This window comes from Natator depressus, chromosome 27, assembly GCF_965152275.1.
Source record: "Natator depressus isolate rNatDep1 chromosome 27, rNatDep2.hap1, whole genome shotgun sequence".
NCBI classification, from domain to species: Eukaryota; Metazoa; Chordata; order Testudines; family Cheloniidae; genus Natator; species Natator depressus.
The window spans coordinates 14,793,549-14,814,160 of NC_134260.1; the positions used below are offsets into that span (position 1 = coordinate 14,793,549).

Genomic DNA, 20,612 nt, shown 5'->3' on the forward strand with positions numbered 1-20,612 from the left:
GCAGTGCCGTGAGCAGGTGGTGGGTCACAGCTGGAGCGGAAAGTGCCCTGGAAGAGCCGGGGGGAGGGGGGCTCTCGTCCATCCCCCACCTGGCCCCCAACTCTTGCAATTACACCTGCAGACAGAAGGGAAATTAACGCTGGCAGAAATGGGGCCATCATCCCAACGACATCACCAGACACCGCTGGCGAGGCCCCCCCAGTGCGCTCCATCCGCTCGGCTAGCTGCAGCTCTCGGGCTGAGCCACGCATGGAGGGCACGTGGGACAGGCGGCGGGGGGGTGTCAGTGGAAGTTTTCCAAGTCTGATCGGCAGCGGAGGGGTGGCGGGGGGTGGCTCTGAGCGGAGCAGTTGGGAAAGGCTGGGCTGGGGCTGGCAGGGGGCGAGGGCAGAGGGCACAGGACCCGGGAGCCTGCAAGCGAGTGGGGAAGACTGGGAGTCTGACCGCTGAGCGGGGCAGCTTGTGTCGGTGGGAGGTGGGCCCCGTCCATGTCCGCCCGGGGCAGGCGGTAACGGCTGGAAGGCGCGTGGGATGAGTCTCTGGGAGCGTGGAGCCCCTCCGGCTCCCGCGGGCTGGCTGGGGGCGTGCTCCGGGAGCCAGGGGCCTTGGCAGAGGTGGCGCCGGGAGAAACTCCAGCGTCCCCCGGCGATGGTGACGGCAGCCCTGAGGCGGAGGCGTGAGCCGAGGGCAGAAGGGGTGGCACCGCCCCCGGGGGCAGTCTGGGTGGCAGCTCACTCCCGCTGCTGGGTTTCGGGGGCTGGGAGGAGAGCACGGGGGGGCCGTAGGGGCAGGCCAAGGCTGGGGCGCACGGCAGCGGGCTCTGGAGCAGGTACATCGTGCGCTGCAGCTCCCGGCTGAGGTGGGAAACTTCCTGGTTGAGGTTGTTGATCTGGAAAGAGACAAAAACCGTGCCGAGCGAGGGGACAGCGCCCTGCGCCCTCCCCACCACTCCCCCGGCCCCCAGCTCAGCAGCGCTCCGCACTGGTACTAAGCATGGCTGGGCAACGCTTCATGCTGGCTGTCGCCCCACTTCCAAAGGAGAAGCAAAGGGTTCTGGGAGCATGGGGCAGGGATGCCCCTTTGGATCCAGCTGCTCGGAGTGTGGATCAGGATGGGGCTGGCGGTGGGTGACCGGGGGGGGAAGAGGGGGTGTCTCAGTGTTGCTATGACGCACACCCAGAGGCAGCAGCCTATTTAGCGCCTGCCTGCGGCCCCAGGACAGCCTCTTGGGGGTCTTTGACCGCATGCATCCATGTACCCTGACCTCGGACAGCGCAGGGCACGTGCCCTGACCTGCCCACTGGGCCTATTACCCTGTGTTTTGTTCACCAGCCCCATTGGCAACGCACCCCAGGGAAGTGGCTTGTTTCCTGCTGCTGCTGTTTGAAAGGAAAAATAAGCAGAGCAAGCAGGAGACCTTTTGTTATTGTAGGTCCTATAGAAAACAAATGGCTAGTGGCCACTGCTGTTACTTCTCTGCCGGGCTGGCCGGTTTAACCTCCTGCTGGATCCGGGCTGCTCGGTGCTCACCCAGCAGCCCAGTGTACCAGCCCTGTCTCTCCTGGGGGCCGCTGTTTACCGTGAGCTCTGGCTGCAAAGCAGAGGAAAGCCCAGAGGGCCAGGGCCCAGCAGCAGCTCCAGCACGCTGCTCAGCCTCAGAGGGGATGTGCTCTCCCTCAACCCGGCCCCGCTGGTTTTACTGGGCTAGTCTGTGAGCTTCCACACCGGCCACTGAGCGCCTTGGCTACGGGCCATGGGGGACATAATGCAAGGACCTCCCTCGGGGATGCAGAGCACAGGATCTGATGCCGACATCATGGCTGGTTACGGGCATTCTCGAGCCCTAGCACGACCCTGACATTAAGCCACCCTGAGGCTGCTCTAGCTTACGCCAGGAAACATTTTTGTCCCTGCAGCAGCCTGGACAGGACAAAGCCAGCATGCTGCTCCCCCAGGCGGCACCGAGCAAGCTGCCTCGCTCAGGAGCTGCCCCCAGTATGGGGGGCAGCAGGCTACAGAGACCCTGCCCGCTGCCCCTGAGGGGGTGCCCCCAAAAGTAGCGTACCCTACCCTCGAGCACGCAGCCCAGGGGGAGGTGGGAGCAGGGCACGGAGGGGGAGGGGCTGCTCCTGGAGCTGCGTTTGTTGCTATGAAATCGTTACAAAGACAGCCTGTGCTCATTTGAAACCCGATCGCCTGAGTCAGGGCAGAGCCGCCAAGCGGCGAGGGCTGCCCGATCCGGAGCGGGCTCAGTGCTGGGGGTGGGGAGCTGCCATCAGCTGGGGTCACTTCACCTCCTGCAGAATGCCCCAGGCAGCAGCGTGCAATGAGCCCCGCTCCGGAGGGGGCAAACCGGGTCGGTCGGTGCCGGTGGGTCCAGGCGGATGCGAACCCCGGGAGAGCCAGCCCTGCAGCGCCCACCTCTCCCCCCCGGCCCCGGCCGCAGGGGCTCCAGGCTGTACCTCTTGGTTCAGTCTGCAGACGTTCTGCTTGATCTCCTCCGCTTCTGCGCCTGAGGCTGGGCTGGCCTCATCCGTCCCTGCAAGGAACCGCAGACGGATCTCAGGGGAGGGCAGCGCGCCCCCATGGGCCTTTGACCCCAGCCCGCTGTGACTCGCGGCCGTGCCAGGACAACAGGCCGGGGGCAAAGCCTCCCCGAGTGAGCCCCGCATCCATTCGCCTGTCCCAGCATTGGGACCGGCCGACCCCTTCGGACACAACCCCGCCCCCGCCAGGCCTTGTTCCGGGCCCAAGCCCTGAACGCTCAGAGACAGGGGAGCTTCTGGCTGGGCGGAGTGGGGGGTGGGGGGGGGACCAGCTGCTCCAGCCCCTGCTGTGCAGCCCCCCGCCCCCCCAAGCCGTTCAGGCCAGGCTGGCGGGAGTTGGAGCTTTTCCGCCAGCATCTGACCTAGCCGCTGCTCACCCCAACGCGGCGCGCTTGGCTTTGCCTCCAGAGCACCTGCCAGCCAGGGGTCTACAGGGACCGCACCAGCCTGAGTGGCTTCACCCGCCCCATCCCCCCAGGGGCCGGCCAGGATGAGTAACGTGCCCGAGGGCGCACGGTGAGTCAGAGCTAGGGACAGGACTCAGGAGTCCTGACCGCCTGTGCTGTGCTCCTGCCTGGCAAACCCGCTCCCCTCCGAACCCTGGGACAAGCACTGCCCCAGGCCCAGAGGAAACAGCCGCTTACTCGTGTCAAGCCATTCTCCCCGGGACAGAGCGCGCCTCCGAGCCCCAGCGCCGTCTGGCCCGGAGCCGGGACAGCCCCGGGGCAGCAGGCAGTTACCGGAAGTCAGCGAGTCTGCGACCGAGCTCTGCAGAGGCGGCTCCACGTTGAAATGGAAGGTTTGCCTCTCCAACGTCCTGCCATCATCCTCGATCCCGTCAACGACCCTAAGGGGGGGTTCATCCTACTGGCATGATCGGCTGGCACAGCGCCGCTGGGCATCGCTAACCGGCCCCTTTGCCTCCCTAAAGCCTCTTGGGCACGGGTGGAAATTCAAGCACTGCCAGGCAGAACCCGACTGGGGCATGGGGTCTGGGCGGCCTGGAGGGACTGAGTCTGGGCTACAGAACCTCTTACCCCAGGCTCGCTGGCTCACATGGGGCAACTCCCAAGGATTTCACCGTGGCCAGCTGAGCATGGCAGCTGTTGCCACCGGGTGCCTGAGGTGAAATGAGCAAGTGGGTCTCAGCCCCGATCCAGGTAGATGACTCCATGGGCCCATCCTGTCCCCACCCCGTGGCACTAACCTCCCACCCCCCACGCTGGCAGCACCAGGAGAGGCCAGGACAGGTGGGGCCGGCTCAAGGGGAGGAGTGTGGGCGCATGGCATGGCATGGGGGGAGAGAATGGTCCCAGGGACGTGGGGCGTACTAATGAGTTCACCCCTGCCAACGTGCACAGGCGTGCAAGCACACGGCGATGCACTCAGATGTGTGCAGCCGAGGCAGGCGTGCAAACCTCCACACACCGGTTTGGTGGGTTGCCACACGGCTGCAGGGTCCCAAGAACGTGGTGCTGCCAGTCCTTACCTGGGGCTCAGGTCCGGGGGGCCGGCGGTGTGCAGGGAGGGGATGAGGAGCTTGGCTGGCTTGCGGCCATTGCTGCTCGCGCCGTCTCTCAGACACCGTGGCGAGGGGCTCCTGCCCTGGCTGCAGCGGGCGGGGGAGCGGCAGGTGCGGCGCAGAGCCGAGAACTGGCGCAGCTCGTCGCCCAGCAAGCTGCTGAGGGAGCCACACCGCACGGGGCTCTGCAGGGTGGGCAGCAGCAGCTTGCGGTGGGTCCGGCTGGTGGGCGAAGGGTGGAGCTCCTCCTCGTCCTCCAGGATGGAGTGTAGGGGCTTCTCGGGGCTGGTGCCGCTCTCCGGGTGAGGCTGCGGGCAGAGGGAGGGAGCTGGGTGACGAGGCGAGGAGACTCACCCCAGGGCTGCTGCACCTGGCACTAGCTCGAAGGGCAGGACAATCCCCTGGGGAAATGCCCTCCTGGCATCACTCAGCCAGGCCAGTGGGGCAGGGAGAAGAAGGGCCCCTCAGGGACTTGGCATTGCGGTGTGACTGCAGCCAGCCCCTCTGCACTCAGCTCCCGAAGCTGGCGCTGAGCCCTGAGCTCAGCTCAATCCGCCTGCAGGCTGAGCCAGGAGGAGCTGCCACGTCTCCGTCCCCACCACTGCCCAGGCCAGGGGCATGGGAGCGTCCTGCTCGGAAAGGCCCTGAGAGTGGGGGAGTCACGCTGGTGAGCAGCCACTTCACCCGCGTGTTGCGTTTGGGTTCAAATGAGCCCCTGGCACTAATATGGAACTCAGGGGGTACGAGCAGCGGCCAACCCAGCCTGGCACAAACCCAACCTACCTGGGATAACAGAGGGGATCTGGGAAATCGTAGGAGCCCCTGGAAACGAAGCAGAGAAAGGCTCGTTAGTGCCACCCAGCAAACTCCATTCAGACCAACACCCACTGGGTACCGGCCAGCCACAGCCAGCTCCGATTAGCAACCTGCTGCTGGGTCGGCAGAGGAGGACCCTGAGCAAACGCGCACATGGGGACACGGCGCTGGGGATCCTCCTGGCTCCGGACAGGAGAGGCAGGAAGAGGTTTCCCCACCAGTACTGGGACAGTGTAGCCCAGCCCTCCAGGCACCGTGTCTCTGTGTCAACGCCCACCTCTGCCCCGCCGCCTGTGTGGAATCTCGCTGCTCTGTATCTGACCTGTATGTACACCACCGCCTGTGATCCCCTGCCCCGGCTGCTGTCGGCAGGGACAGTCCCTAAGGGTCGGGAAGGCAGCTGGCACGTGGTGGGCACGACCGCAAACAGCACGTGGCCTGGGTCACTGTCAGAGCCTGAGGAGAGGGAGCCCTGGCCTGATGGCACGTGGCTTTTCCAAGGAGGTGACGAGGGGATCTCCGTGATTCAAGCTGGACGTAGGGACCAGCGACCACCTGATGCTCAGCCTTGGGCCAGTGCCGCAGCGAACGGGGAAGGTTCTCCTCTCGCGCCCCACAGCTCCAGATCTCCCGGCACTCGGGTGCTGCCACTGATGGGCCCCTCGGAAATACGTGCCATCTCCAACCATCCCGCTTGGTGTCCAGGGAAAATCTTTCACTCCCGCAGCCTGGGCTTCAGACCTAGGGCTGCTCTGCTCCCATCGCAGAGAATGGCTGCCCTGTTTCCTGCATCTTCACCCCAGATTGGGAATGGCCCTCCACTTCGCAGGGGCATCGGGGGCTTGAGCCAGCGTCCAAACGAGTGTCTGCTGAGAGGGCAGAATTGCCCAAAAGATGCCCCCGGCAGGAGGTCAGCTGGAGGCTGGGAGCAGCAGGGTGAGGCTGGAAGAGACGGAGCTGAGGCCTCAGGCTTGTGGATTTTACCACCAGGGTATATTTTACCAGCTCCTCGAGGCCAGATTCCACGGGGCCGTGAGGGGGGCTGGAGGCTGGAGGGGAGCGAGGGTGGGGGGACGACAAAAGCCTGGGGAGAGGGAGACCTCACAGCCTGCCCTTGAGAGTGGAAATAGGTCACTTGGGGGGGAAGCCGCCCCACGCAGGGAGTCCGGCACAAGGCCAGGCACTGCTTATTCCTCACTCCAGAACCACAAGGCCCAGCGCCGCTCAAGTCCTGCTTCAAATCCTAGTGGTGCCTAGGCCTGACGCTGGCTTTGCATCAGGATGAACTAAACCCAGCAGGTGCCTTTACCACCTTGGTTTTCCGGACCTGTCTCCAGGCTCCAGCTCCCCCGCCCGTTCCCTGGCTAGCCCTACGGGGTCCCGCTGTGAGTGGGCTGGATCGCTGCCAGCTCCTAGCACCTCCTGCCCACAGAGCGGTAGTTTGGTGAGGACTCTGGAAACATTTGGGGTGGTTCTTGACTAGACCTATGCCGAGACTGGGGGGGCGAGGGGGGAGCAGGGAGGCTGGGAACCATGACACGCAAAGGACCACAGCGGCGGGATGGGTGGAGGAACAGCTCAGGGGTCAGGAGTGGGACACACGGCCTTTCACCTCGAGGTCACTGCTTCGAATGCAGCCTGGGTCGGTAGCGACCGAAGCACGTTACCATCCGCCGGCTGTTCAGGGGCCTATGCGAAATTACAGGCTGGTCTTGCTCCAGGTCCTAGTGGACAAAAACCACCCATCACAATTGGCACCGCCCAGCAGCCGGCAGAGCAGAGGAGGAGAGCGCTGGCGGGGAGCAGCGGGAGAAAGCTGGTGTCAGCGCGGCCCAGCCTCTCCCTGCTCCGGCACTCGGCACCTGCCCCTGGGTCCCAGCTGGCCTGGAAGATGCTGCCCGGGGGGGATCGGCGCATCCAGCTTCCAGCTTGCTGATGTCACAATCCGGAGCAAGTGACATCACAAGGCATCACCACAGCGGTGACGGTGATGTCGTAAGTGCCGGACGGTGGCCTCACCAAGCGGCGCAGCCATGGGAGGGGCCTCGGGGGGGCGGGTCCCTCACGGTATTTGTCTGTCAGTCTCAACCGGGGTTTACTTCCTAAAAGGCTGGAAACACAGACAGCCTGAGTCCCTGTTTTCTCCCTGTTCTTCGTATGGGTCAGAGTCAGAACCTCCTCGCTGAGTGCTCCAGAGTGGAACCTGCCTCTGGGTCAGGGCCAAAGCAGGAAGGAAGCTACTTTCTGGCCCTGGTTAGCCGAAACCTCATGGAATGATCGGATCTTGCAAGACACCTGCCATGCCAGGCTGAACCCTCTAGAGCAGCAGCTCAGGAGGGGTCAGCGCTGCTGAACCAGAACCAGACCCTGGCAGGCCCCACACTGGACTCTCAGCTACGCGTCCTCCAGACCCCACTGCTGTCTCCTTGACCCATCCGTCGCATATTAATGCCTTTGTTGGGAGTTATCAAGGGAAGGTCTGCACAGCTCTGAGACTGAGGTTGGACAGCTGACCAGCAGAGGGCGCACACAACACTTCATTTTTGTAGGTCCTGTGCAAACACGGCCATTGTTTTTTACCTATATATTAATTTATAAATGACTTGGTGGTGGATTTTTTAACAGCTATTTAGAAGCCAGAGGGAAATTTCCCACCGGGTTCTCTTCAGGGTCTGGTGGGTATTCTTTGCAGGGCGCATCTGGGACCTACATGGAGAGACCGCTGTAAAAAATCCCGAGCTCTTTATTTCAGCTGATACAAAGTAGGCAACTATTCCGGGGCGGATGAGCAACGAGCTGCTATTTCTGAGGCAGAACGTTCCCGCCTGCCTGTGGGAGTCAGCGGAATGACTAAACCTGCCAGCCCGGCCCCCGCGCTCTGCACTGGGCTGCAGCGAGATGCCCCCCGGGCACAATTCAATCTCGGGGTGCCCCCGGCAGGAACAGCAGAGTTCCTGGATTGGCTGAGTTCCAAGCTCTGATCTCACAGTTTGGCACCAACAAATGTCTCTCCCCCCTACCCCCAACAAAGACAGGCAGACTCGTCAATTTTCTGTTTGCCTCGGCCTTCCACGAGGAGGCTTCATCTGGCGGAGGACGCGAGGCCTCTTGCCTGGCACTGTAGCTCCTTGGCCAGCGAGGAATGTATCCAGGGACTGTCTGCGACGCCCCGTCAAGGCTGCGATGGTGCCGGAGCAGCTCACGGGGATAGCAGGCTGGGGAGGTGGAAGCATGGAGCTCAGCCAATCCGGGGCTCGTGCCCCGCTTCCGAAGAGGCTGCCCCGAGGCTGGGTGTGGCGCTCCTGAGCATTGCACACCCGCTGTGCTGCCACGTACCCCGCAGTGCCCAGCCCGACGGCTCCACCCGTGCCTGCAATGCCCTGTTCTTTCACTGACCTCGCTAGCACGCCGGGGCAACAGGGCACGCTACTGACACGTCGCACTACGGCAGATTTGCTCACCTCCTCCTGGCGGGCGCAGGCAGAAATGGGCAGCCCAGATAAAGCTGCTGGGCTCTGGCCAGACCTGGTGTCCGCGGTTCCGGTTAAACCAGGGTGTGTTTTACACTCAGACTTGGGCAGTGGGGGGAGCAGGGGTAACGCGGTGACTCAGGGCCTTTCCCAGTGGGGCACACTCAGCAGAAAGAGGGGAGCCTGTGACGAAGCGGGACTGTTCTTAATGTTTCCTCTGAATAGTGTGGGGGTGCCTCAGTTTCCCCTATGCAGTTCTTAAGTCTCTAGGTGGTGGGGTAAGGATGTGTGATCATTGCAGAGCCCTAGAAGGCAGGTGTGTGCAGGGGTCTGGACACAGAGAATGGCCGACACCCTGTTTCCTGGCCACTGATGGCCTGGGCCCTTCCCCCCTGCAACGTGAGAGCGAAAGGGTTGGAGAACAAAGGAATCAGGTGACCTCCTGGCCCGGGAAAGGACAAAGCCCAGAGGAGGAGGGGCTGGAGGGGGTTTCAGTTTGGGGCTGGCTAGGACATGGAGTGAAGGGCAGACGGGGTTGTCTGGCTCACTGCCCCCCAAAATGGACCCAGCTGAGGGGTCCTGTTCTCTGCACCTGCAAGCTCTGTGTTAGACCATGTTCCTGTTGTCTAATAAACCTTCTGTTTTACTGGCTGGCTGAGAGTCACGTCTGACTGCGGAGTTGGGGGGCAGGACCCTCTGGCTTCCCCAGGACCCCGCCTGGGCGGACTCGCTGTGGGAAGCGCACGGAGGGGCAGAGGAGGCTGAATGCTCCGAGGTCAGACCCAGGAAGGTGGAGCCGGGGGAGCTGTGTGTCCTGCAGCCAGTCTGCTCCCAGAAAGGAGACTGCCCCAGAGTCCTGCCCGGCTTCATGGGGAGCAGTTCCAGAGCATCGCCCAGGGACTCCGTGACAGAGCCCACGGGCCTGCGGGCATGGAGCAGGCTCCACTTCCGCTACAGAAACCCTCCGTGAGCCCCAGGGCCCGGAGCTCATCTTCAAGCGGTGTGGCAGGGAGGCAAGATGGGGCAGGGGGGCGTCCGCGTGTCTCTCCACGAGCGTTTCATGCTCTCCGCCCGCGCACGAGCCCCGCTGGTGTTCGCACGGGTGCAGAGCAGTCGCCACAGTTCCCGCCCGCAGCAGGGCCGCACAGCCCGGGGTCAGGACGCCGAGCCCAGCCTGCGCTAGGTCTCCTTGAGCCTCCCGGCTGCAGGAGCGACTCAGGGAGCTGCTGTCTCGCCTAATCTCCCCTTCCAGCCCACCCCTTGGGGCTAAGGAGACCCGATGGCCCTGCGGGCTCAGCCAGCATCCCCCGGTGGATGGAGGGAGGCAGAGGCGGCTCTGGGACAGGCTTGCACCCACCTCGATCTCGCTGCCCTCCCGCAGGTTGAAGGTGAGGTCCTGGTGGATGTCGGCCATGAACTTGGCGGAGTACTCGGGGTAGAGCTCCAGCACCTCCGCCAGGCCGCGCAGGGTGATGTGCTGCAGGTCGCAGTAAGTCAGCGCCTTGACCTCCGCGTTGGTTTTGATCACCTGGTCCTTGCCGGGCAGGTCGGCCCCCATCAGGTCCCCTTTGCCTGTGGGCAGCAGGAAACGGGGGTGAGCAGGACTAGGGGTTCCCTGGCCAGGCCCCAAGATAGCCCAGGCCTCGGAGGGTTCACGCGCCTCCTGGGAGGCCCATTGTAGGGATGGGAACCTGAGGCACAGAGCTGGGGGGGTAGCCAGGAATGGAGCCCAGGAGTCCTGACTCCAGCCCCCTTCCTTAGCCTCCTCCCAGGGAGGAGACCCAGCTTCCGCTGCTCCAGCCCAGCTGGGGGGCACCAGGGACCTGCTGTTCATCTCACAGGGGAGCTGGGCATCTTGCTGGCCAGGGACGGCCCTTTGTGGGGCATGACAAGCTGGACTGGCCCCAAGAGAAGCCTGTGGCTATGCTGGGGGTTGCCACCGGCCCAGCAGTGATCTGGATTAGCCACAGGGCCCTGCCTGGCCCCTCACATGGTGTATCTGAGACCCTGAACCCAAGGGTGGGGCTTTGCCAACTCCCTTCCCGGAGCGGGCACCATCTGGGATCCAAGGGGAATGCCCATCTCCACCGCTGCCGTGTGATCAGGGTGCCAGGCCCTGCTCTCAGCAGGTCGCTCCGTGAAGGGGAGGGGGGCGGGCGCCTCGGAGCAACCACCGCTCGCTGCCCCGCGAGGCCCCAGCACCTCAGAAACTTGCTGCCGGAGGAATCCCCCCAGCGCAGCCAGGAAACAGCCGGAGAGGTGGACGGACAGAGAGGCACAGGGCTTGACAGGCCAGCCACAGGCTCTGGGGAAAGAAGCCACACTGGCCCCCCTGTTTGGCTGTCAGCCCTTCGCCCCTGCTGCCCGTGAGACCAGGGGCAGGGCTGGCACATGCCGGGCACCCCCTTACCCAGGATGGCCAGCACCATGTTGTCCTTCAGGACCTCGAGGGAGCCGGAGCAGACGAAGTAGTTGGCCTGCAGGGCGTCGCCCTGGCGCAGCAGGTACTCGCCGGGGGCGCAGAAGGAGGTCTTGATGTGCAGGGAGAGGGCGCGCAGGCAGCCCCGGCTGGCCGCCTTGAAGAGCGGCAGCTGCAGGATGCCTTTGTTGAGGTGCATGGCGATGTCGGCCCGCAGCTCGTCGGGGAAGTCGCGCAGCAGCTGCGGGGGCAGCGGGAGGGAGTCAGGGGCGCTGGCGGGGGGAGGGTTGGCCCGGCGGCTCCCCAGGGTGCTGGAGGGGAACAGCAGAGCGCCTGCCCTCCTGCAGGAGCTGCCCCGGCCACGGGAGATACGGACGTACTGTCCTCTGCCCGCTCCCAGCGGGCGTTACCGTCCCGGCATTGGGCACTCGGCGGCAGCAGCAGGGATGGGACCTGGACCCCTTGGCCCCAGACACACAAGGCCCCGAGCTCTGATCCTCTGCTCCTGCAGCCAGCAGGTGCACCCGGAGAGCCAGCTCCTCTGGCTCCGTCCCTCCAAGCTCTGTGCTCAGCGGGCGGCCCCAGTGGCAGGGATCTGGCCCCTGGCATGGGCCCGGGGGCACCTCGTACCTCGTTGGCGTCGATGCCGTTGTTCACCGACCAGGTGGTCTGGAAGTACTCCAGCATCCTCTGCTTGAGCGGCTGCGGGAGGCGGTGCACGCGGATGAAGTCCTTGAGGTCCTTCATGCGGATGTGGTAGAGGGAGCGGCGGGAGTACATGCGCTGGATGATGGCCGTGACGTTCCCGAACACCACGGCGTGCATCAGGGCTGCGGGGAGAGCCCAGCGCCGGGTCAGCGCCACAGGCGGACAGGAGCAGGGAGCCTGGCCCCCTCTCTGCCAGCTGCCCTGCACTGCTCGGGGAACCTTCCCGCCAGCCCTGGCCGCTCAAGGTCAGCTTTTGGGGGCAGGGGGTCATGTTCACCTCTAACACCCTCCCCTGGACACAGGGCTCCCGTTCACTTTCCCTTCAGCAGCCAGACACTTGGGGATCCTGCCACCCCCCACTCACTCCCAGGACGTGCATCTCAGTCTCTCCGCACCAGACGTGCAGGGCGTGTCTACCCGGCTCCCCGCCAGTACAGGGCACATGTCTCCTTGCCTGGCCCTACCCGGCTCCCCCCAGCACAGGGTGTCTGTCCCCTTGCCAGTCCCTGCCTGGCTCACCCCCCAGCACAGGGCGCATGCCCCCTTGCCTGGCCCTACCCTGCTCCTCCCCAGCACAGGGCGCATGCCCCCTTGCCTGGCCCTACCCTGCTCCTCCCCAGCACAGGACGCATGCCCCCTTGCCTGGCCCTACCCTGCTCCTCCCCAGCACAGGGCGCATGCCCCCTTGCCTGGCCCTACCCTGCTCCTCCCCAGCACAGGGCGCATGCCCCCTTGCCTGGCCCTACCCTGCTCCTCCCCAGCACAGGGCGCATGCCCCCTTGCCTGGCTCTGCCCATCTCACCCCCGATCAGCATGGTGCAGATGGAGAAGATCTTCTCCGCATCGGTGTTGGCGCAGACGTTGCCGAAGCCCACGCTGGTGAGGCTGCTGAGGGTGAAGTAGAGGGAGGCAATGTAGGTGCTGCGGACAGACGGGCCCCCCACGGAGCTGTTGACGTAGGGCGCCTCCAGCCTCCTGCCCAGCTCGTGGAGCCAGCCTGCCAAGCACAGCGCAGAGTTAAAGTCGGCCGGCGCTCGGAGTGGGGGGCTGGTCTAGCGCCCCGGCAGCCCGCCCACGGTGGAGCCCAGAGCAGCCCCCTGCAGAGGGCAGAGATGTTGGGCATCGCTGGATCTCGGCTCCAGCCTGGCACCGGGAGGGGTCATTCCCACCCCAGAGCCTTCAGCTCTGCAGCCAGAGCCCGCTCTGTGGTCCCGGGCTTCGGCTGGAGTGGGGCACGTCTCAATCCCTCCGCATCACCGGGGCCCGAGCCCTCGGGCGTGCCAAGCACGACAGCCCTTGCCGCTGGCACAGGCGCTCAGGGCTCGATCCCCGAACCAAGGCAGGGATGAGCGATGGGTGGGGTCGGCGCAGCCTGGCGTGCTGTCCGCCAGGGCCAGGAGATGTGCTTCCGTAAGCCCCTGGCTGCGCCTTCCTGGCTGCCGCAGCTGCATTAGCCCCGTCGCCCTGCCAGACCAGGTTGCTCACACCCAGCGGCTCCCAGGGCAAGAGGGGATTGGATCCCTGCTTGGAGAGCAATTCCCCCAGTGCCCTCCCTTTCCCCCCGCCCATCCTGGCCTCCCCAATGCATCCAGGGGCCCTTCGCACCACTGCCCCAGAGCCCCACGACTGCCTGGCCACCCCCACTGCTCGGAGAGCTCTCCCTGCCTGCAGCGGGGGGGCCTGGCTCACCCTAGCTGCTGCAGGCGGCTGGGCTCCCCCTGCGGAGAGGGCAGGCTGCCCTTGCCCAGCCAGGCTGGCCCTCTGCCACGGCGCCACCAGGGCCGCACGGAGCCAGCATGAGGGCTGGGGATTGCCCCCTGGCTGCAGCCAGGCCCCCGTCTTGTGCTGGGCCTTTGCGTGCAACCCCGGACCACACAGACCAGTCTGGTGCCCTAGCCCGACCCAGCATCTGCTTCCTTTGAAGGCTCCTGCTGAGCGGCTGCAGTGTCGTTAACTGCCCGCCAGCCAAATCCATTCCTGGACCCTCAGCACGGGGCCCTGGGAGGAGGGCCAGCCTCAGTACAGGTGGGGAAACTGAGGCACGGGGCGAGTAACTTGCCTAGATCACACAAGCAGTCCACGGGGAAGCTAGAACCTAGGCGCCCTGACTCCCAGCCCCACCTGCTGTAACCACTAGATCCCACGCCCCTCCCACAGCTAGCAACAGAACCCAGGAGTCCTGTGCCCACCCGCTAGGATCCGCCCGGCTCAGGCCCCCCGGGCACCCGCCTGACTCACCAATGCCCCAGGTCAGAGGGTCGTTACTTTCCATCTCCTTCCGGCCGATGACGTACCAGATGCAGGCCAGCCAGTGGGCGAGCAGGGCGAACACGGACGTGAGCAGGGCGAGCACCACGGCACTGTGCTGGGAGTAGCGGTCCAACTTCTGCAGCAGGCGCAGAAGCCTTAGGAGACGCACGGTCTTCAGCAGGTGCACCAGCGAGGTCTGGGTTGGCGGGCGGGGAGAGCAGAGGCAGCCGTCACTGACCGCGGGCGCCAGGCCAGCCTCTGCCCAGGGCCGGATGGGGAACAGATTAAAGAACTAGAGCCACCGGGGGAAATTCAGCCCGGGGCACAGCCCAGCATGGGGCCTTGCTCCCGCCCAGCACCCCGCAGACCTCGGCACCACTGCCCTCCCCGCCACTGGCTGACGTCCTGCTGCAGCCCGAGGTCTCCTGCTGGAAGGGGCTCGACACCACACGTGGGGGCGCGTCCTTGGGCTCCAGCCGCCTGTTGCCTGGATGCTCCCCTTTCAGTGGGCTGCGTTGGGTCACGCTCTGCGGCTGGCAGCCCCTGCACTTGGATCCACTCCCACGGCACGTGGGGCCCAGGGAGCAGGAGCCGCAGCACCCTGCAAGGCACAGGCCCCGCTCCTGGCCCGGGCCGACGCCCCCTGTCCCTGATGGCTGATGCTGGGCTGAATATGGTGCTCCGAATCGCTCCTGCCCAGGGCCTCTGTGGAGGGGCTGGGGCCCGGGCCCTCCGCTGCCCACCCCAGCCGCTGTCCGGTCTCTCAGCATTATCTGAGCACTATGTATGTGGCAGCGTTTGTGTCTGTAATTGTACACACGTCTCTGCAGGTGCAAACGAAGCTGGGTGTGCAGGAGAATGCATTTGTGCGTGTGTGTGTCTCTCAGAGCACGGAGGCCTTGCCGTGTCCGTTTGCACGTGCACAGGTGTGTTTGCATGCGTGTGTCCAGCTACTTTGCAGGGAGAGGGTTCAGCCGGGGGAGCCAGCGCTGAGCTGGCAGAGATTTCACACCTGCGGACGGTTTGCGGCTCTCGGGTTCAATTGGGCTGGGTTGGTGGCTTCCCGCTGTCGCTGAGATCACTGCGCTCCCCTCACCCCGATGGCCCCTCCGGAGACGGGACAGAGGAGACCCCAGCCGCCCCTCCATCCCCCCCGGGTTCGCACTCACCACGGTCACATTGAATGCGTACAGGAGGTCGAAGGGCAAGGCCGCGATCAGGTCCACAAAGAACCAGGTGGCCACGTAGTGGATGCAGATGGAGCGGGTGTCGTAGACCACCTGCCCCGACTGGCTGACGTAGGTGGTGCGGAAGTTCAGGACGATGTCTGCAGAGAAGGGCCAACCCGGTCACGGCCCTGCACTGCCGCCAGCAGGAGTGGCCAGAACCCTGATCACAGCCGCCCGGCCTTGGCCCCGGCTGCACCCCGCGCTGCAGGGCCCTGCTCCCCGGGGCAGACGCCAGCCTGGAACCTGGGCGCTCAGACCCAGCCCAGAGCGCGGATGGGGGGGTGATCCGGGAGAGCTGCAACCAGCGCTCTGAGCACCCTCGGATACGCGCCCCTGGCACAGAGCTGAGCTCCGGCCCCGACTCGTCTCAGCTGCTTGCTGGGAGCAGGCTCCCCTTCCCCAGCCCAGAAGGGTCCAGTGGCCCCCCAGCCACGCGCCAAGCCCCCACGGCCCGGCCCAGCATCGGCCCTACCCAGGATGAAGAGCATCTCCACGGCGATGTCGCTGACGATGGTGCTGCGGGCGGCGGCCAGACTGTCCTCGGTGGCGGTGAAGCAGACGTTGTAGGGGACGGTGACGGCCACGTAGAAGGTGGCCAGCAGGATGAGCCAGTCCCACAGGGCCTTGAAGACGCTGTAGTGCAGCAAGATGAAGCGGGATTTCTGCACCGAGGCCACTTTGTACTCGGGAACGGACGGCTTGCTCCCAAAGACGCTCTGGGGAAGGAAGACGGCACAGAGGCTGGCACCAGCTGGGATCCAGCCGAGAACCTGTGGAGCCAGCCCGGGTGCCCTCCGCAGGGGGTGGGAGCAGACTCGCGTCCAGTGGGGGTCAGGCACAGAGGGGCACAAGTCACAAGGAGGGGAGGGACAGCTCCCCATGGCTATCAGCACGATGCACAAGGCCCAGTACCAGGGTGAGGGGCCAACAGTAGAGATTGCTAGAAATAGCAACAGGCCCGTGCCCTAAAGAGCTGCTCTGACAAACGGGATGGGAGTCCCCGTGCAGGGACACCGAGACACCCCGACACCCACCAACCTCCTCGCCCATTCTGAGCCCAATACAACCTCCCGGTAGGTGCCCCCAGCGCCCCTCTCCCCACCGCTCAGGAGCGCCAGCCAGCTGCAGGCATGGCCTGACCCGGGGAGATTGGGGTAGTGCTGGGGGAGCTGGGGGGGGCGATCTCTCTGTCATCCCCATCAGGCCAGGGATAATCCCAACCACAGCAGCCGCTGAACTAACCGCTCAGCACCTGCACTTCCCGAAAGCTCCTTAGTCTCGTGGCCCCAGAGGGAGAGCGAATCCAGGCTGCCGAGCGGCTCCCGGCTTGGCGAGGGTCCCGCGGGCCGCGAGTGGACACCCGCCATCAGCCGCTTGCCCTAAGCAGGCTCAGAGGTGATTTGCCAGTTGTAGGGACAAGGGTGTTTCTATCCTCCCCCCGCACCCAACAGCACGTAGGGCCATTTGCTTGGAGCAGCATCTGCTCGAGACAGCCCCTGCCCTGATCTCTCTCCGGAGGCAGCCAGGTCTGGGGGTCCTGGCATGGGCTGGATCGGGTGGGGAATGGGGCAGGCCAGGGGCAGAGTGGGGAAAGCAAACCAGTGTGCTGGCTCCCAGCCCTACCCCAGCAAGCCTACGACAGCAAACCAGGCCGGGGTAGCCAAGCCGCCCTCCCGAGACGAGCCAGCACGCGCCCGACCGCAGAGGAGGCCCTGGCTGGCTGGGGGTCTGAGCTGGGGCTGCTCACTCAGAGCAGCGAGCGGAGGAGGAACGGGAAGGGCGATGGCGGAGAGGCCCCGCCAGGACTCCCTGCAGGACTCAGCGCTCCCGTTGCCGAACGCTGCAGGGGACCCAGGCCCAGACGCCACCACGCAGGGCTGGCACACGGCCGCGAGCTGCAGCTCGGTGCGGGGCAGTACAGGAAGTGCCGGCTGGCGTAAGGTGACCCCGGCAGCGGCATTATGATGTGCCGGGTGCAGACGGCCCAGTTACATTTCACACGAATGCTATTCACAATAATCCACCAGCGCTGCTGGCTGTTGCCCAAAAGAGTTAAAGGTGCAAATTTTCGAGGCTTTGGCAGCCAAGGGTCCACTTGCACATTGCCTGGCTAACAGCTCCTCTGCGGGCAGCTAATCCCGGCCCCGGATGAGGCTAAGTCCCTGGGAACAGGGCTGCTCTCTGGTGCCGCTCTCACCTTCCCGTCCCAAGGGCTAAAGCACAAAGCACTGGAGAATAACGCTGGGTAAACGCCTCCCTCCGCCTGGTGAGCAGCTGGCCCGCAGGGCTCAGGGGGGCTCCTTGGGTAGGGGGTCCCTGCAGCTCCTGGGCCGTCCTTGCCCCCAGACACCCGCAGGGGCCCTGTGGAAAGGCAGCGGGAAGCAGAAGCCAGCTCACTCCAGTCCCGCGGGTGACCTAGGAGCCCAGCACATAGGCAGGGGACGATGCCCCACCGGGAGCACAGGCCAGGGTGGTTCGGAGCCGGAGGGAGGTCATGGGAGCAGGGGGTGGGTTCTCACGCTGTTGATCTTCATCTCGCCCCGCTCCTTGCCGGTGAACTGGCGGGTGAGCTGGTGCAGCACCGTGCGGCCCTGCTTGCGTGCCGCCCGCAGGTGGGAGCTCCCCGCCTTCTTGCTCCGGTGCGTCTCTGAAACAGACGGAGAGCGGCTCAGGCAGGGTGAGCCGGGGCCAGCTCCGAGCTGGGCCCCATCCCAGCTGCCCCCGTGCATGCCCTCGTGTGGACACAGTGGCCGTCCTAGGAAGGCCCCCTCCCCCTTCTAATTCACACTGCGCACCACCCAAGCGAGCAAAGACCATCCAGGGAGCATCCGGGCTGGTGGGTCCCTCGGGAAACGGCCCGGCCTTTGGGAGCCAGTGCCACGGGGACCCAGCCTGGCTCCAAGCAGATGCCACCAGGACCATGCTGGCTTGTCCCCTCCCCCCCAGCCTGCTCCACGCCCCTCCCAACCCCCTCCCCACCCCAGGCACCCTCCCCCCAGCCTGCTCCACTCCCCTGACTCCACCCCTTGGCTTCTTCCCCCAGCCCCACTTGCTTCCTGCCCCCCCTCCCTCGGCCAGGGCGCACCATCTCTCCTGTCGCCCGGGTGGCTCTTGCCCCGGTTCTCGGTGATGTCCTTGAAGGAGACGAGGAAGAGAACCACCTCCCCCTTCTCATTCTTGATGGGCACGATGTCCAGCAGGCACCAGAAGGCGACTCCTGCGGGGAGGAGGGGAAGGAGCTGAGCCAGGAAATGCCCTTGGCCGCCCCGCACTGCCCCAAGGCCAGTACCCTGCACCGCCGCTGTGCAGGGCTAGTCATCAACGCTCCCGTTACGAGACCGGGTTGGCACACAACCCCCCAGCCAGCAGGGACCCAACTCAGCACCTTCAGCCCCAAAAGCAGGAGGCTCTAAGAAGTGAGTTACGGGAGTAACTCTAGGACCTGGCAGCAGCAGTATGCTGTTATCCCCACATCAGCCGGCCACTAGAGGGGGCCACAGGACACACACTGAACCCATGGGGTTACGTGGAAGGCCTGGGGCACTGGGAGCAGTTGCCTGGCCAGGATCAGCAGTGCTGTTAAGCTAAGGGCCTGGAGCCGGCTCCCCCGCACGGGGGACCCACGTGGTGCGTGGGCCGGGGCCAGCCTCCGTGAGTGCAGTGAGTCACGTGCCTGCCGCCCCACTCACCGCCCTTCTTGTAGAAGCAGACCTCAGTCTGGTACTCCTGCCTCCCATCCAGCACCTTCTCGACGCACTGCAGGACGGACTCGCTGGTCTCGGCCCCGTACAGGAAGCGACAGCTGCAGTTCTTCTGCATGACCTCGGTGCGGGCGAAGCCGGTGAGGTCGCAGAAGCCGTCGGAGCAGTAGACGATGGGGAAGCCGCGGTGAACCTGAGCGTTGGCCAGAATGAAGTTGCTGTCTGGAAAGAAGCCAACAGACCCCAACCCCCAGGGCCAGGTTAGCACCCTGGAGGGGTCCTGGGAAGCATTTCCATTCTGAGCCTCCCCTCCCAGAGCCAGGGATAGAACCCAGGAGTCCTGGCTCCCTGCCCTGCCCCCACTCAAACCCACTACTCCCCACTCCCCTGCCAGAGCCAGGGATAGAACCCAGGAGTCCTGGCTCCCTGCCCTGCCCCCACTCAAACCCACTACTCCCCACTTCCCTGCCAGAGCCAGGGATAGAACCCAGGAGTCCTGGCTCCCTCTAAGCTGCGCAGCTGTGCAGCAGCCTATCACGGGCCATGCAGGCGCTCAGGGCTGTGGCAGGGAGAGGCACCTCTCCCCTGGCCCTAGCCCCAGAGCTGCTGCAGGGAGAGAGGACTGGGGGGAGTCCTCTCTTCCCTCCATGGCCCTGGGGCAGCCTGCAACCTGCACCCAAACCCCTCATCCCTGGCCTCACCCCACACCCAACCAGAGACTGTACCCTAACCCTCTGCCCCAGCCCTGTGCCCCCTCCCGCACTCTGAACCCGTCGGCCCCACCCCCGCTGCACATCACCTCCATATTGGTGCACATAACAAAATTCATTCCGCACTTACATGGGAAACATTAGAGGGAACATTGCCTGAGTCCTGGCTCCCAGCCCCCTCGCTCAAACCCACTAGACCCTGTGACGAAGTGGGACTGTTCTTAATGTTTCCTCTGAATAGTGTGGGGGTGCCTCAGTTTCCCCTATACAGTTCTTAAGTATCTAGGTGGTGGGGTAAGGGTGTATGATCGTTGCAGAGCCCTAGAGGGCAGGTGTGTGCAGGGGTCTGGACACAGAGAATGGCCGACACCCTGTTTCCTGGCAACTGATGGCCTGGGCCCTTCCCCCCTGCAAGGTGAGAGCTAAAGGGTTGGAGAACAAAGGAATCAGGTGCCCTCCTGGCCCGGGAAAGGGACAAAGCCCAGAGCAGGGGGGGCTGGAGAGAGTTTCAGTTTGGGGCTGGCTGGGGATGTGAAGTACAGACAGGGTTGTCTGGCTCACTGCCCCCCAAAATGGACCCAGCTGAGGGGTCCTGTTCTCTGCACCTACAAGCTCTGTGTTAGACCATGTTCCTGTCATTTAATAAACCTTCTGTTTTCCTGGCTGGCGGAGAGTCCCATCTGACTGCGGAGTTGGGGGCAGGACTCTCTGGCTTCCCCAGGACCCCGCCTGGGCGGGCTCGCTGTGGGAAGCGCACAGAGGAGCAGAGGATGCTGAATGCTCCGAGGTCAGACCAAGGAAGGTGGAAGCCGGGTGAGCTGTGTGCCCTGCAGACAGGCTGCTCCCAGAGGGGAGACCTCACCCGAGTCCTGACTGGCTTCGTAGGGAGCAGTTCCAGAGCATCGCCCGGGGACTCTGTGACAAACCCTACTCCCCTCCCAGGGCTGGGAATGGAACCCAGGAGTCCAGGCTCCCAGGCCCTTCTGCTCTAACCACTAGACCCCACTCCCTTCCCAGAGCCAGGGATAGAACCCAGGCATTTGAGCTTCCAGCTCTCCCCTTCCTGCTCTAACAACGAGAGACGCCCCCATCCTTGCCGAGCCAGCAATAGAAGGAGTTTGTAAGTACATTAGGAACAACAAGAATCCTAACAATAGCACTGATCCATTACTAAATGGAAATGGTAGAATTCTCAGTAATAATGCAGCAAAGGCAGGAGCGTTAAATAAATATTTCTGTTC

At 64.6% G+C, this 20,612-nt stretch overlaps 1 protein-coding gene across 1 annotated transcript in view; it reads right to left on the reverse strand.

Annotated features, from left to right (window-relative positions):
- Nucleotides 1-283: 283 nt before the first annotated feature.
- Nucleotides 284-20,612, reverse strand: part of KCNH4 (potassium voltage-gated channel subfamily H member 4) — a 31,443-nt gene continuing 11,114 nt past the window's right edge. The window contains exons 2-16 of the mRNA XM_074940433.1: nucleotides 18,650-18,883; nucleotides 18,046-18,177; nucleotides 17,480-17,607; nucleotides 15,433-15,676; nucleotides 14,901-15,058; nucleotides 13,720-13,927; nucleotides 12,284-12,478; nucleotides 11,404-11,603; nucleotides 10,765-11,014; nucleotides 9,712-9,926; nucleotides 4,852-4,890; nucleotides 4,036-4,376; nucleotides 3,287-3,393; nucleotides 2,463-2,539; nucleotides 284-889 (exon numbers count right to left, since the gene is read on the reverse strand). Of these exons, the coding sequence (XP_074796534.1) occupies nucleotides 284-889; nucleotides 2,463-2,539; nucleotides 3,287-3,393; nucleotides 4,036-4,376; nucleotides 4,852-4,890; nucleotides 9,712-9,926; nucleotides 10,765-11,014; nucleotides 11,404-11,603; nucleotides 12,284-12,478; nucleotides 13,720-13,927; nucleotides 14,901-15,058; nucleotides 15,433-15,676; nucleotides 17,480-17,607; nucleotides 18,046-18,177; nucleotides 18,650-18,883 (3,134 nt within the window). The remainder of the gene's footprint in view (nucleotides 890-2,462; nucleotides 2,540-3,286; nucleotides 3,394-4,035; nucleotides 4,377-4,851; nucleotides 4,891-9,711; nucleotides 9,927-10,764; nucleotides 11,015-11,403; nucleotides 11,604-12,283; nucleotides 12,479-13,719; nucleotides 13,928-14,900; nucleotides 15,059-15,432; nucleotides 15,677-17,479; nucleotides 17,608-18,045; nucleotides 18,178-18,649; nucleotides 18,884-20,612) is intronic.